This window comes from Apodemus sylvaticus, chromosome 7 (genome assembly GCF_947179515.1).
Source record: "Apodemus sylvaticus chromosome 7, mApoSyl1.1, whole genome shotgun sequence".
Taxonomy (NCBI): Eukaryota; Metazoa; Chordata; class Mammalia; order Rodentia; family Muridae; genus Apodemus; species Apodemus sylvaticus.
In genome coordinates, this window is record NC_067478.1 from 97937912 (window position 1) to 97953114 (window position 15203).

The 15203-nt window shown below is 38.6% G+C and overlaps 1 protein-coding gene across 2 annotated transcripts in view; it reads left to right on the forward strand.

Moving 5' to 3' along the window:
- The window catches only part of Fam118b (family with sequence similarity 118 member B), a 49962-nt gene that overhangs the window by 13741 nt on the left and 21018 nt on the right, over positions 1-15203 (forward strand). For both annotated transcript variants that reach the window (XM_052188729.1, XM_052188730.1), the window contains exon 2: positions 11828-11920. In XM_052188729.1, the coding sequence (XP_052044689.1) occupies positions 11835-11920 (86 nt within the window). In that variant the 5' untranslated portion in view covers positions 11828-11834. The remainder of the gene's footprint in view (positions 1-11827; positions 11921-15203) is intronic.

Sequence of the window (15203 nt, forward strand, 5' to 3'; positions counted from 1 at the left end):
TGCTCTTCCGAAGTTCCAATCCCAGCAACCACATGGTGGCTCCCAGCCATCTGCAATGGGATTTGATGCCCTCTTCTGGTGTGTCTGAAAACAGCTACAGTGTACTTATATATAATAAATAAATAAATCTTAAAAAAAAAAAAAGGACAAAGCAGAGGCACTCTAAGGAAGGAAGTGCTTGCATCCATAGGAAAATGGGGCCATGTTTATAGGTGCTCTAAGCGTCCCCTAAGATCTTTTGCCCAATAAATAGGGTCTGTGTTAGTTTTCTCCACTGGGGTGAAAAGGTGTTTCCCTTTTGCTTCCCCCTTTTAAAAGAATTATTTTATGTGTGTGAGTATTTTGCCTGTGTGTTTGTGCACCATGTTCATGCTTGGTGCCTTTAGAAATCAAAAGAAGACATCAGATCTCCTGGAACTGGAGTTATGGTTCTGAAGCAAGATGGGAGTGCTGGGAACCACGCCCGGGTCTTCTGTGAGCAGCGAGCCAGCTCTCCAGCCCTCTTGCTATTTTTACATAACTATTTCTATATAACTTTTTCCCCATGCAGTGTATATGGGATCTATTCTCCAAGGAATAGGAGAGGTGCCAGCTACCCTGGGTGGCAGTTTTCTGCCTGGGCGTCCCTTCCTAGTCTTCTTCATTGACCGACTAAGCTCTTTAATAAACAGTGTGTTTTTAGGTTTTCCTGACTTGCTTTTCTCTGGTAGTTTTCCCCCCTTTGGTTATTTTCTCAGGCCATTTTGACACGGTTGTTGACTGCTCAACAAAGCAATGCTTTTGGAGCTTTATCTTCCTACTCGGTGGGCTCTGTCAAGGCAATACTCTTTGTTTTTGTGGCACTTTCAGACTCCTTTTTTCCAGTCTAAATAATGCTTTTGACTCTCAGCTTATGTGTATATCATATAAAATACTGTTGCTTTTTTTTAAGTTGATTTTTTTATTAGGACAAGTCCTGCAGAGATTATCATGATGGCTGAAATCTTTAGTCACATCTTAGGTTTTTTTGGTTCTTTTGTTCTTACAGAATTGTTAAAATGGTTTCTACAAAGTCAATACATTAATTTGGTAATTGCTGGTAATTTTAACATACAAATATCATCTCTGTTATTCAAAGGTCTATGGTACACTGTAATTGTTAAACTATTTTGACCTTTAATTTGAAATACTGTCTGTCTCAAAAAACCACATATGCTTAGTTGAAGTCTAACTGAACTTGAAAGTTGTATCTCATGGGACTGAAGCACTCAGAGACATGAGCCAGGACTCTGTCAGTCACTTGGTACTTTAAACCATGTGACTACTGTAGTGGGGAGGGAAAGAATTGTGTGGAGTTGGAGGAGGGCCTTTGGACCTTCTACTTGGAAGAATAAAGAGGGTGATTGATCTTTTCACTAGGGGGATAGAAGGGAAACTAGAAAAAGATAAGAATAGAATTGAATGTTAGATTCATTGGTAAGTAAAGAAAGATAAACAGCAACATTGTTTCAATGAATTTTGTCTCCAGGATTTCATTTCCCATAAAGGTGCCATGATATCACATGTCATTGTGTCATAATAAGGTTGACTTTGAAGTCAGTACACTGTCTGCTGTGCTATTACAGCTTTGTGTCTTAAAGTTGACTGTGCAGTTAGTGTTACTGCATAACAGGTAACTTAAGCAAGCTGCTTACTCAGTTGCATTATCTAGGGTTTTTGTGATACATAGTGAAAACAGAATCTTCCTCAGAGGAGAGTAGTATCAAGGAAAATAGAAATGTTGTGTAGCATTTTGGGGGAGGTAAAATGGATGCAATTGGGTAATATTAGCGCTGTGCCTGACATTTAATATATATTTCAACATGAAAAGTCAACAGCTTACGACTAGTAAAATTACTGTGTTAAATTCTATATAGGCATATGCAGAATATACTCAAACTAGAAATGGGCTGAAAGCCAGGCGATGGTGGTGCACACCTTTAATCCAGGACAGCCAGGCTACATTGAAAAACCCTGTCTCGGGGAAAAAAAAAAAACGGGGAAAAAAGGGGGGGGGGGGCGCTGAGTGGAGTGCATGTAGCTCTGGTTCAGATGTGGCTGGTTTCTAGGTTCTTTTTTCTCATCCTTTATTCTACTGGTTTTACCCCCTTATCACTATATAAGATAAGGGGGTAAGAGAGAAAGGATAGAGAAGAGAGAGGGAGATGTAATCCCTGAATCTAATCTTTATAAACACTCTGAAAAGGTCCCAGAATTCCTAATGTTCACCATCACAGAAACTGCAGCTGGCAAAACCATGCCTCTGCTAGAGCATGAGGCAAATCAGTCAGCTGCTGTGGACAGTTCAAAGCAGCCCCATATCCCCACACCCAGGGTTAAAATGAACACACATTCTTAAAATATTTCTGTTTGTTTGTTTTTTTTTTAAGAAACCAAAATTCCAGAATTCTCAAAACTATCACTACAGGTAGACTGTGTGACCTTATTTTCCTTTCATGTAATTGGGAAGGAGAAAAATGAAAGCTAAAGAAGCCTTAAACTGGTGATTGGTGGTGTCAGTCCAGGAAGGTAATTGGTTGACATGAAAGAAAATACTGTAACTATACCTACTCACCTTGGGATTTTACAGTTTAGAACATTTAAACTTACCAATTTATCTCCTAGACTTCAACTCAGTAGTTGTGCAATCGTTGAAGCTGCAAATATTTGAACACTCATCGTGTTGTGTGAAACACGGTGTATTAGAAGCTAACGTGGGAAGAGGATGATGGAACTCCTCTTTATGCTAAAAGAAGAGCTATTCTTGCAGGAGAGGCCAATAATTATAGGTGTTAAAAGATACTAGTAAGGGGTCAAAATATAGCAGAGGTACTTAGAGAAGGTGGGTGAACAGGCAGTATTGAAATGGGAGGAGCTCAGTAAGCAGACAGTTCTAGATAGCTGATGATGACAGATTGGGAAATATATATATATATATATACATCATGGTTTTATATATATATATATATATATATATATATATATATATATATATATATATATAAACCATGATGAAGAATTTAATTTTATCAATCACAGATGAGAAGTCATGGAATGCTTTAACCCAATTTGTTTTGAGAAAAGAAATACTAGTTTCTTGCCCCCACAAACTAATGCCCCTGAGTCTCCTGACAGAATGAGTTCTTAGGAATCCACCCTTGGCTGTAGTGATGCCTCAGACAAAGTGTTTGCTGTGCAAGCATGAGAACCGGTGTTAAGATCCCCAGAGTCCATGTAAGTCAGACACAGTGCAGCATGTCTGTGATCCAGGTATACCCACAACAAGATGGGAGGCAGAGAATCGCCAAAAGCTCTGACATTGCAGAGGTAAACAGGTAACGCTGTGTTAAACGAGGTGGAAAGTGAGGCAGACACTTGAGGTTGTTCTTTGACCTCCAAACCCACATCACAACACATCCTTGCCTGTACTCTCATACACACATTAACAAAATTATAAATTTTCCATTGAGCTTGGTGTTCCTACCTGTGATCCCAGCACTTGGGAGGCTGAGGCAGTTGCACTGTTCAAGGCTAGTATAGTTCGTATATAGAAACCATATATAAAGCAAAACAAAAAAGAATCTACCCTTAAAAATCTGTTTACATCTTGGATATTCAACTTGCAAAAATAAGGTAACTTGGGGATAGGATGAAAACTCAGTTGGTAAAACAATTGCCATGCAAGCATAAAGACGTGAATTCAATTCCCATTAACCACATAAAACCATCATTTAAAATCCCAACACTAAGAAGGCAGAGATTACTGAGTGGATTACTGAGCCAGTCAGCCCAGCCTAATTACTTAGCTCCAGGTCCTGGTGGGAGACTTTAATCTGATTAAACCAGGTGGATAGATGGAGAAACAGAAACTGAGGGTTGACTGCCGATCTTTTGTGAAGGTTTACTGCATTAAAATTAGTAATAGATGTTTTTTGTTGTTGTTCACCCCCCCCCTTTGATATAGGGGAAGAGCTCTCTTTTCTCCAGATTGATATTAAGTCCGTGGACTTGAGTGATCCTCCCAAGCACTTGTGACTGTAGACAGCTGTTAGTGTGCCTGTTTAGCAGAGGAAATATCTCTGATTCGTCCCATCATTCCAACCATGGAATGACACCTGGTTAGTTCTTTTGATAAACATATGAATGCCTTCTGTGCACAGGCACTGTTCAACAATATATTTACGAACTAAACAGACAGGAGGTCTCTGTTTTTTAGGAAATTACCTCCCAATGTAGGAATCACATAATAAAAACAAGTATAAATACATTTCACTAATAAGTAGGTAGGATAAGGTTTGATGTTTGCCATGAAATCAAAAGTCAGAGGATTGAATGTTGGAGGATTGGACTGTCCACCATCAATTCTAACCAGAATAGGGTTACAATTGATAGGGTAGCTCAGATCATCAGGTATAATTTGAATAAAAGTTAGGTGACCTATGCATATGGACAGAGGAGCATTCTGAGCAAAGACAGACCTCAAGGCTAGAAAGCACAAGCTTATTGGAGGAATTCTATAGAGGCTGCAGGAGGGAATTGAATGTATCAGACTTCTAGAAACGAGTTTCTCCTTAGTTTTAAAATGTTCATAAGCTAAAGTAAATCAGTAGTTAGGCGTGGAACTTCCATTCCACAAATATCTGCAGATGTGATCTTTAAATACCTACATTCATGTCTTCACTTGAAATCATCAGGCAGTTTCAAGGTAATGCAGTGTCTTCAGTTCAGTTGGTAGATGAACAACCGGGTTGATTGATAATTGCTGTAAGTAAACAGGTTGAATTGGATTACATGCTTATAAACCCAGCAGTTAAAAAACAAAACCTCCAAAACTCAAGATTCTACGGTTTGAAAATTGGGATGTTGTTTGGTGGTAGAGTATATGCCTAGTATGCTGTAGGTTCTGGTTTTCATCTCTCATAAAAGGGTGGATTTGATCATTTCCACCTACAGATTGCCTGTTTCTGCCTCCCTGGTTCTAAGGTTACAAGTGTGTACCACCGTTTCTGGCCTTTTTATGTGTGTTCTGGGGTCAAATTCATGTCATCTTGCTTATGTGGCAAGTACTTTACTAAGCTGTCCCCAGTGTGCTGGAGCTCCCATGTGTGTGTGCATGCCACTTTTTTATAGAATATTTTCTTTTCCTTTATATTAGTTCTAAGAATAATAGTGAAACAGATCAGCTTTATAGCTCTACTGCCCTTCTGTCCTTGCTTTATTATTAATGGAGTTTGGATTCCATACTGATATGCAAAGATACAATATTTTGTTTGATGCTGCCAATGAATTCACTTATTCCTTCCTGTAGCCAGTTATGTTTAGGAGTGCCAGCTTTGGTGTCAGAGACAAGAGTTTAAAACCGGTGACTCTCCTACCTCAGTCTCCTAAGTTCTGGGATTATAGGTATGTGCTATCAACTAATTACAGGGTAGTTTTTAAATGATAAAAATTTGCCAAATTTCATGTAGTCAATATAAGAAGTTTTTAATTATCAAAAACTTATTTTTATAATTTTCATTACTATTTGGTCAGAAATTCCCAAGAAAGTGAAATGGGTTGAGAATTATTGGGATATATGTAATCATTTTGATTTTTTTCTTGTGAGGAAACGAAGACTTGTCACTATTCAACTTAAGGAGATACTGCTTAATTAATGGCGGCATCTTCTGGTATCCCCCAGACATGTACTCATTTGGATACATTTTTTGTTTGTACACAGTTGGCATGAAATGTCAGTCATTGAAGTTAGCAATATACTGTTTTAAAAGCAACAATTTAATTTTTAAGGATTTGCTAAAACATACATATTTGGGCTTAAAGATTTTTTTTTTGTTCTCTTGCCTGCCTGCCTGTCTCCTTTCTTCCTTCCTTAATTCCTTCCTTCCTTCCTTCCTTCTTTTGTGATGCTGGGAATAGAATTTTGGGTCTTGTATACTGGTCATGTACTGGTGTACTTGTCATGGCACTCTAGAGAGAGAGAAACAAAACCGATTTATTAGAATGCCTTACAACCAGTGGCCCAATTAATCCACAATGGCTTTCTACGAACTGAAGGTCCCAAAATCCAGTAGTTGTTCAGTCCATGAGGCTGGATGTCTCAGCTGGTCTTCAGACCACACTGGAGTCCTGAAGAAGTAGGTTCTAATGCCAGTGAAGGAATGGACATTCCTTATATAGTAAAGTCACCAACTTCTAATTCAAACCATACTTTAATTTCAGTGTTCTATTGTTCCTCCTTAAATTATTTTTTCCCTATGCATGATGTGTTATGTATGTGCATGTGTGTGTATCTGTGTGTGTTCCTGTGTTAAGGTACAAATATACATGTATGCTTGTGAAAGTCAGAGAACAACCTTGACTGTTATTTTTCAGGGTATGTCTACCTTGATCTTTGTTTTGTTATGAGCAGTTTCTCTTTGACCTGATATTTGCCAAGTCTAGGTTAGCTGGCCAGCCAACTGCAGTGGTCTGCTGCTTTCTGTCTCTCCATCTCTGGGATTAAAAGTACATATCACTATGCCCTGCTTTTTAAAATGGAGGTTCTAAAGGATTGAAGTCAGGTCCTTATGCTTGCAAGGGAAGCAAACTGAGCTATCAGTTTGGCTTATAATAATTGATAAAATAATTGGTAAAAGGGCTGGAAAAATAATAAGAGCACAGGCTGCTCTCATAGAAGTCCTGAATTCGATTCCCAACACTCACATGGCATGCCACAATGTCTGTAATTGTAGTCCTGGGAGATCTGACACCCTCTGGCTTCGAGGACACATGGCACATACATGATGCTCACACCTACATGCAGGGAAAAACCATATATATAAAATATAACTGATAATAAGAAATCCAAGATCATGAGTCTGAAATTTCAATATGATTTCTTTGGGGCTTGAGTGAATGACTTACTGAAATCTTGGGTTTGCCTGGTAGTTCTGAAGGTCTTTGATAACCCTTGCCACTAATGAGTTTCTTTTCACACTGAATGGGAGTGCGTGTTGGTAAAAGAACAACATCAAGCTTGTAGGATTCCTGTGTCAAGTTTTCAAGAAATGAGTTTGATGAAGCTATTATCTGACAAAAGTCAAAGGTTTCTGGCAGGCATACTTAAAAATAATGACAGGAACTAAGGTTGACCGTGAGTAGAAGAACATTTTCAGCCTGGATGAAAGAGAGTAGTCAAATCCCTATTCAGCTAGACATAGGTACACTATTCCTGTGAGTCTGAGGAGGACACAGCAAGCTTGCTTTACACTGGTAGGAAAAGCTATAGTCCACATTGTGGACTGGATTTATCAACTCTAACTCTCCAGGGAAAATATTTTACTGAATATATCTGCTTCAATGAGATTGTGGAATGTTCCTTTAAAGTACCTTACTTATACTGGACATCCTTTCCCTCCCCCTGCCCACCACAGCTGCTAAAACACAGATGTGTTGGAATTAGTCCAAAAGCCATGATTTAAGGGGCTTGGGTATTTCTCAAGACATGGGATGACTGTCATTTTAATTGGATGGATGGATGGATGGATGGATGGATGGATGGATGGATGGATAGATGGATGGAGTTAACTCTTTTCTGTTTTTTGTTGTTTGTTTTTTTGCTGCAGAAGAAAAATGTTCTGTATCATTTCTCATCAACAAAAAATAGAGACACTCCTACTGAGATTAACTAAGCTTGCCTCCTTGTTCAGCTGTATGGGATAACCCTTCCTCCCTGTTCAACTGTATAATAATAAATACTGAGCATGGGGGTATATAATAAACAACATACTGAGCTGGCTTTAGCTTCTCTACTGAGCATCTGCCTTTGATTTTCATATATTCTGTTAGCCTTGAAGGATTTCTCAGTGGTTCAGAGTCATTGGAGTAACAAGGACACCCACCATCACAAGTAATGCCTCTGTTTATATGTGACAGAAAAGTGTTTCCACGCACTATCACTGCATTCTCCAAGGCTTCAGAGATTGGCCCAGCTAGGGCAAAAAGGAAATGAAAAATAAGAAAAGAGAGAGAGACAGACAGACAGACAGACAGAGGCAGACAGGCACACAGAAAAGATGGGATTGGATGGTCTAGTCTCTCTAATGGAGAAGGTAAAGACAGCTCAGTATGTTGTCTATTATATAACCCCATGCTCAGTATTTATTATTATACAGTTGAACAGGGAGGAAGGGTTATCCCATACAGCTGAACAAGGAGGCAAGCATAGTTAATCTCAGTAGGAGCAGTCCATGTTGGAGAGAAGTCTTCAGGTCATAAATATCTACTGTAGACAGCTACAGTAGACATTGTCTGTACATGTTAATGTCTGCACATAGATCCCAGGAAGGCTTTGCCATTGAGCCTTATCTGGGAGAGGCTTTTATTCTCTCACTGAGGTCCCTGAAAAGTCCTTGACCTGGCCATGCCCATGACAACAACACACATTCACTCAGGACTCCACTCCATATACATAGCAAATTCCACCTAGCTGAAAGCTCAAATAATAGTCATAGAGCATAATTCACGTGTGAACTAACTAGTTGATACATGTTAGGAATTCTGTGCCAGACTCCCATACTTACCTCTGAGGCTCTTTAGCAGCACTACATATTTATTGTTCAAGATAAATGCTAAAAGGGATTCCCTGCCCGAGAACGGTGCTCTAGGATGAATAAGATACAATTTTAATAATGTATGCACTGGGATATACACATATCTCATGTGATACATCCCTTGGCAGAGAGGAAAACATTTAGTTTGCTCAAAATCAAGACGAATGGGTGAACAGCTGGGATAAAGACATACAAAATAACTTTTCATTCAGCTTCTCAATAATAGGACTTAAAACATTCCAGTCAGAACCTGTTGTTTTAGTTTTTTTAAACTACATCCCCTGAAATGAGCCTTCCAAAAGACTCTATAGAGAAAAGCATCAGAAATTAAACAGTAATCAGGTTGAAAATACAACAAAACAAATGATGCATTTCTCTGATTCCCAGAGAAAAAGGTAGGACTAGTCCAGAGATGTGTTAGTGGTCAGTGACAGTGAGAGGTATATAACAAAGAGTTCTTCCAACTTCTAAACTGAGCGGTCTGCATAGTGCATACTGCCACTATGACTAATTGTAGAACAGCCATCAAGTAAATCTGCTTGCTACAATTTTAGCACTTAAAAAGTTGGTTTTGGACTTGAAATATTTTAAAACTAAAAAGCTAGCAATAGTGTTGTTGAGAACATGGCATTGCAAGCAGAGTTGCCATGGTTTGCCTTCTGGGCCTACTAAGTACCAAACAATTTTGTGTTGTAGTTTTCTCATCTGTAAAGTAGGTTAATGATGGAGTTTGAGACCCCGTCCTTTATCTGAAATGTCTGAGACTAGAAGTATTTCAGGTTTGGGGTTTGTTGTTGTTGTTGTTGTTGTTTTAATATTTGGGTTCACATAGTGAGGTATCTTAGAAATGAGGCACAAGTCCGAAACACAGTTTTATTTTTTTACGTAACATAGCCTGATGTTTATGTATACATATATGTTATGTATGATGTATAGAATATTTTTAGTGTACCTGCATTTTTACTGTAACATGTTGCCAGGTATAGAGTTTGTACTTGTTGGCATCTTATCAGAGGTCCAGATGTTTTCAGTTTTAGAACATTTTGGATTTTAGATTTTCACGTAAGACTTGTTCAATCTATAATACACAATAAGGTTTTAGGAACTAAATTAACTAATAGTTACCAATTGTACATATCTTGTAATAAGTGTTATGCTTTGTTTTGTTTTGTTTTTTTGTTTTGTCTTGGTTTATTTATTTGTTTGTTTGTTTGTTTGTTTGAGGCAAGATTTCTCTGTATAGCCTTGGCTGTCCAGGGATTCTGCCTGTAGACTAGGCTGGCCTCAACTTGGAGATCCACCTGCCTCTACCTCCATGTGTTGTATTACCACTGCCCAGCAATTTTTAAATTTTTAAACAAAACCGGCTTAGTATTTGAATTGAATACAAATCCTGAATATTCCAGGATTCAAAACTTATGTTAAGTTCCATTTACTGTACATTTCTCAGTGCTCAATGGCTTTACTTGGGTTTAATTTGTCTAAGTAATGGGTTTTTGCAACCATGTTTATGGGGATAGCATAAATATGTTTGCCTTCCTTAGTGTTACTTTAAATCATATCCCCAGAGATTGTGGTTTGTGTGAAAGAAGTTACCAAGTTTTGTTGTTGTTGTTGTTATTGTTTGTTTGTTTGTTATCACTGGTTCTCCATAAACATAGATGTTAGGCAGAAAATGACTTCAATTATAAATTAGAACTTGCTGAAAATATTTCAGAGATGGTCAACCCTGACTGTCAGCAAATAGAAAACTTTGAGACTCTAAGAAATGAAACACTCTTAGGAGGAGGAAGGCTGATGGTGGTGTACCTCTTGTGCACCCAGCATTCACAAAGTGTCTTGGGTCTAGAAAAGATGTTTGATTTTATTTAGCTGTCCCCCAGAGATTCTGTTCTTAGGAAACATGTACTTTTGTTTCAAATTGACTTTATTTTAAAAGTTTACAGTATTCTTTTCACAGTCACACCAGATGATTAAGTTAAGGCAAGATTTTCCAACTTTGGTGATCTATGTTCCCAGGGCCTTACTTTCTGGAAATCAGAATCAAAGATTTGACCAGAAAGGTGATCTGTGTCCTCACTCTTTGTTATTTTATGACTTCTAGTTCCATAATGACTCTAATATCAAAGGAAGGGTCATTATGTGAAATGGAATATGAGCTTAAGGAACTTAGTCTTCTGTTTCCAAAAGAAAATACATCACACAGCTTTAATAAATAACGAAACTTTCTAATAGCACAGTCCTGCTAGTGACAGTAGGGCATAATAGCATATCCAGAACTCTACTTTTATTATCTTCTACATTGTCATTGTTGAAATATTACTGCTGGGCCAGTGAGATGGCTCAGCAGGTAGAGGCACTTATTGCCAAGTCTGACAACCTGAGTTTGATCCCTGGGACCCACATGGTGTAAGAGACCAGACCTTGAAAGTTATCCTCTGACCTCCACACATATGCTGAGAGACACCAACATATGCATACTCACATGCAAGCACACACACACACACACACACACTGCTGATATCAGACTTTAAATGTCACCAGCTTACTAAAGTTGGAACAGTTAAAACTTAAAACTTCCATTGTAGTTCTTATTCTAATCCTTGTGACTCTCGGGCTGGTTTTCCTGCAACTGGTGTTTGTGGTCTTTCACATATTTTTGCTTATATTGCTACTGTTTATCACAGTGGCTTAATTAAAATCTCTTCCTTGTTTAGAGAGACATGACTACAGCCTGTGAAGACAGCTGTTAACAACAGAAAATGTCTAACAGTGAGCAAGTTGTCTGCTTGTTGTGTTGCCAAGTGTACTTGGATAATTAAGCACTCTTAGCCCACTCAGCTGTGGGTTGTTTGATGTCCTCAGTGGTTCCCAGACCTCCTTGTGTAAATCACAAAGTGATGACCAGCAATTTCATATGAGTTGACAACGCTGGATTTTGGTGGGAGATGGGAGGAAGGGTTTCTCAGGAACAGAAGCAGTATGGCAATGTGGAGCACTGACACAGCCAGAGCTGTAATTTCAAGATGACTTTCCTTAGGCTAATTTCAGTCCTTAATCATGTTGTGCTTGTTAACTAATAGACTTCTGCTAAGCAGAGGACATCCCACAGTACCTTAATTGGGTATATGGCTTATTAAAATGCTTAATGTATGTGCTGTTGTAAATTATGTGCTTTACAGATCTAATCATGGTACATGATGTTTAATCTATTTTAGAAACTGGATGGCTTCTACAGGGAGCCAGGCCTCTGATATAGACAAGATTTTTGGATTCTTCAATGATGGCGAACCCCCCACCAAAAAGCCCAGGTAAACAAGAGAAAGGGAATCAGAGGAATAGAAAGTTACCTTTAGTGGGAAGTGCTTACCCTGTATCATAGGTGTATCACTAGTTAATGTGGCCTTCATTTCAAAGACTACATTCTTTTTACTTTGGATTTAACTTATTAAGGTGAATTTGTACATAGTTTTAAAATTTTGTTGCTTTAAAGCTGATAATATCCTACTCAGTGATAATCATTTTCCATTTTTACTAATCTTGACATTGTTTCGCTTTGTTTTTGACTGTGAGACAGGGTCTTGCTGTATAGCCCAGGCTGGCCTTAGAACTCTTGCCTCAGGCTCCCAGATGGTGAGCTTGCAGGCATGCACCTGACAGCACACATTTTAAATGTTATGTGTGCTGCTATATGCTCTCTCTGGTAACAGAAACTGAGGACTTCATTTGCTTTCCTGGTTCTTGTTCCTGTATTGCTGCCCCACAGGCTTCACGCTTATCTTCCCATATGTTTATCTCAGCATTTGATCAACCAATTCTCACTATTTACAATATTGTGTCTTTATAAGTAGTATTAATAAGCCCCGCACTCAGGAGACAGAGGCAGAGTCAGACAGACCCCTGTGAGTCTGAGACCAGCCTGGTCTTCCTGGCATTTCCCACTGGCGATAGGGTCTTTGTATGTGGCCCATCCTAAGTGCTCCAGCACTCCTTCTGCATCAGCCTCCTGAGTGCTTTGAGTATTGGATTGATCCTCTTTGCCTGGCTCTGTTGTGTTGTTGGTTTGTTCTGTTTTGTTTATTTCAGTTTTACGTTCTTAAAGACTTTCTTGGTTTTTCTTAGGAATTTTTTAAATTTTCTGGTACATTTTAAATTTTCTTCAGTTTTGTTGTTACTGTTTTGTGTTTTGAAGACTGGGCAGCTTACAAATGTAATCTTCTTCCCTTTCCTGCTTTAACCTCCTGAGTGAGTCCTCTCTATCTCCTCACTAGCTTGTTCCTCTTACCATGTGAGCCTTGTGCAAGGCAAATGACCATAGTTTGTCTATTCCATATTTAAGCTACTAAGAAGCAGTTAGGAATCCGTGTGACTGTGGATATTAGTTAGCATTCTCCAGAGGAACAGAGAGGATAGAATGAATATATATATATATTTCATTATATATATATTTCATTAATATTATATATATAATATTAATATAATATTAATATATATTAATTTATATATATATATATATATATATATATATATATATATATATATATATATATATATATATATATATATATATATAAATTAAAGGGGGATATAAAGACTGGCTTATGTGTGTGATCTGGGTAGTCCGGTGATAGTTATGGTTCCATTGGAGAGGCTGAGACCCAATAGTTTTCAGCAGTCTCAGTCTGGTGTTGAAAGCCTGAGGGATTCCTGAAAAACCACTGGTCTTCAGTCCAGGAGAGGGCAGAATAAGGTAGATTCTGATGTCTGTGAAAAGCTGCAGCAGTGTCTGCCGGAGTAGATGAACTTGTCAGTGGGGTGACAAGGTAGTGCCAACCTCCTTTTTGTCATCCAGCTGCCACCATAATGTGCCACCCACATTTGGAATGGGTCTTCCCACCTTGAATAACCTAATCAAGAAAATACCTTACACAAGGTGCGCCCAGGGGCTTTTCTCTTAGTTTTTTCCAGATTCTGTCACATTGGCAAGCACCATCACAGTATAATGGTGAGCTGTCCTCTGAACATTAGCCTGGAGCAAGCCCAGCAGTTGAGGACCCCTCACTGGTCTGAAGCTGTGGGTCTTTCCTGACATAAAGACCATTTCCCCAAAGAGAAATCCTTCAATCTCTTGACTGCATGGAGACTGGGTCCTGAGAAAAGGTTGAAGAATCCTAGTGTCTGGAGCTTGCCCCAAGGGAGAATTACAAAACTTGGCATCAACGTTTCATTGTCTTCATTGTCTAAAATTTCTCAACAAACAAAATCAATTTGATTTGTATGAAAAAAGTTTTTTTTAAAAACAAACATGTCCTTTTGAAATTACTATTGACTTACAGTATAATTTAGTTGCCATACATAGCAAGTTCCAGGACAGCCAGAGCTGCATAATGAAACCCTGTTTTGAAAAACAAAACAAAATAAATCATAAATAGTATTAGTAACCACGTCTAAAATGTTATGATTATATTTCCCTTTATGCCCCTTTTAAAAACTTCTACATTACTAAATGTCTTAAATTTTTTTTGTTTTGTTTTTATTTTTTGTGTTCCTTTCCTTTTCAAACTGATAGAAGAATTAGTCTATCATATGCTGGAAATGTTTAGAAACCTGCTAGTTTAATTGATTCCATGGATTCTTACCTCTGGCCTCAACCATGCTAGTGTCAGCTCCTTAATCTGCACTTTATTATATACTCCATTTTACTGAAGCATACTTTCAGGTACCTTCCTTAGTAAGAATATATGGGAAGATAATTATTGTGGATTAAGAAATGTCTTTGTCATGTACATACATGCACTTAATGGTAGTGTTGAGAATTGAATTTTTTGTGTAGGAAAATCTTTTTTCTTAGACTTTTGCTAATATTTCTGATTTCTCTGGTGACAGTATTCTAAACCAAGATGGACACTGTTCTGATTAGCAGTTGTTTTAGAGATCACCTTAAAAAGGAAGTGTGGTAATTTGATCACAATTTTGGTTTATGGTCTGTTGGCTCCATTGCTTTTAGAGTATTGTGAGGTAGAATATCACCCAAGGACATGCAGAACAGAGTTGCCCACCTTTTGACTGCTGAATCAGAGAGTCCAGAAACCAGATAATGTTCTCTCCGATCCCATCTTTGTGATTGCCTCCAAGTAGGCCTTGTGATTGGGGAGTCTTAGATTTCATACAGAGATTCTTTCTCCATCCCTCCCACCTGGCGCTGTTCAGTGTTCTCAAATGCAGTCCTCTGGCTGACCTTCTGAAGACAAACTTGCTGCTGAGTCTAAGGGTCACTTGCCTGCCTACCTGAACATGGACCTAACATTCCCGAGCTTCTTCAGAGGAAGTGGCTTTTCTTATGGAACTCCTGGAGCTATGTCACCTTCTGGTGTCTGCTCTGCTGCCATCCTGTCTTGCCCTACTCTTTATGAATGCTGTGGCAGGAAGTTCAGCCTAGCACTGCCACCAATAGCTGAGGACTTACACTGCAGAGACCTCCATACAGCAGAGCTGCAGGAAAGAATTCCAGGACAAGCGAAGCTTCTACCTTAATAAGACAAGGGTTGTTACATGGTTTGAATTTAGTATGGCAGTTATGGGAAGGGGCTTCTT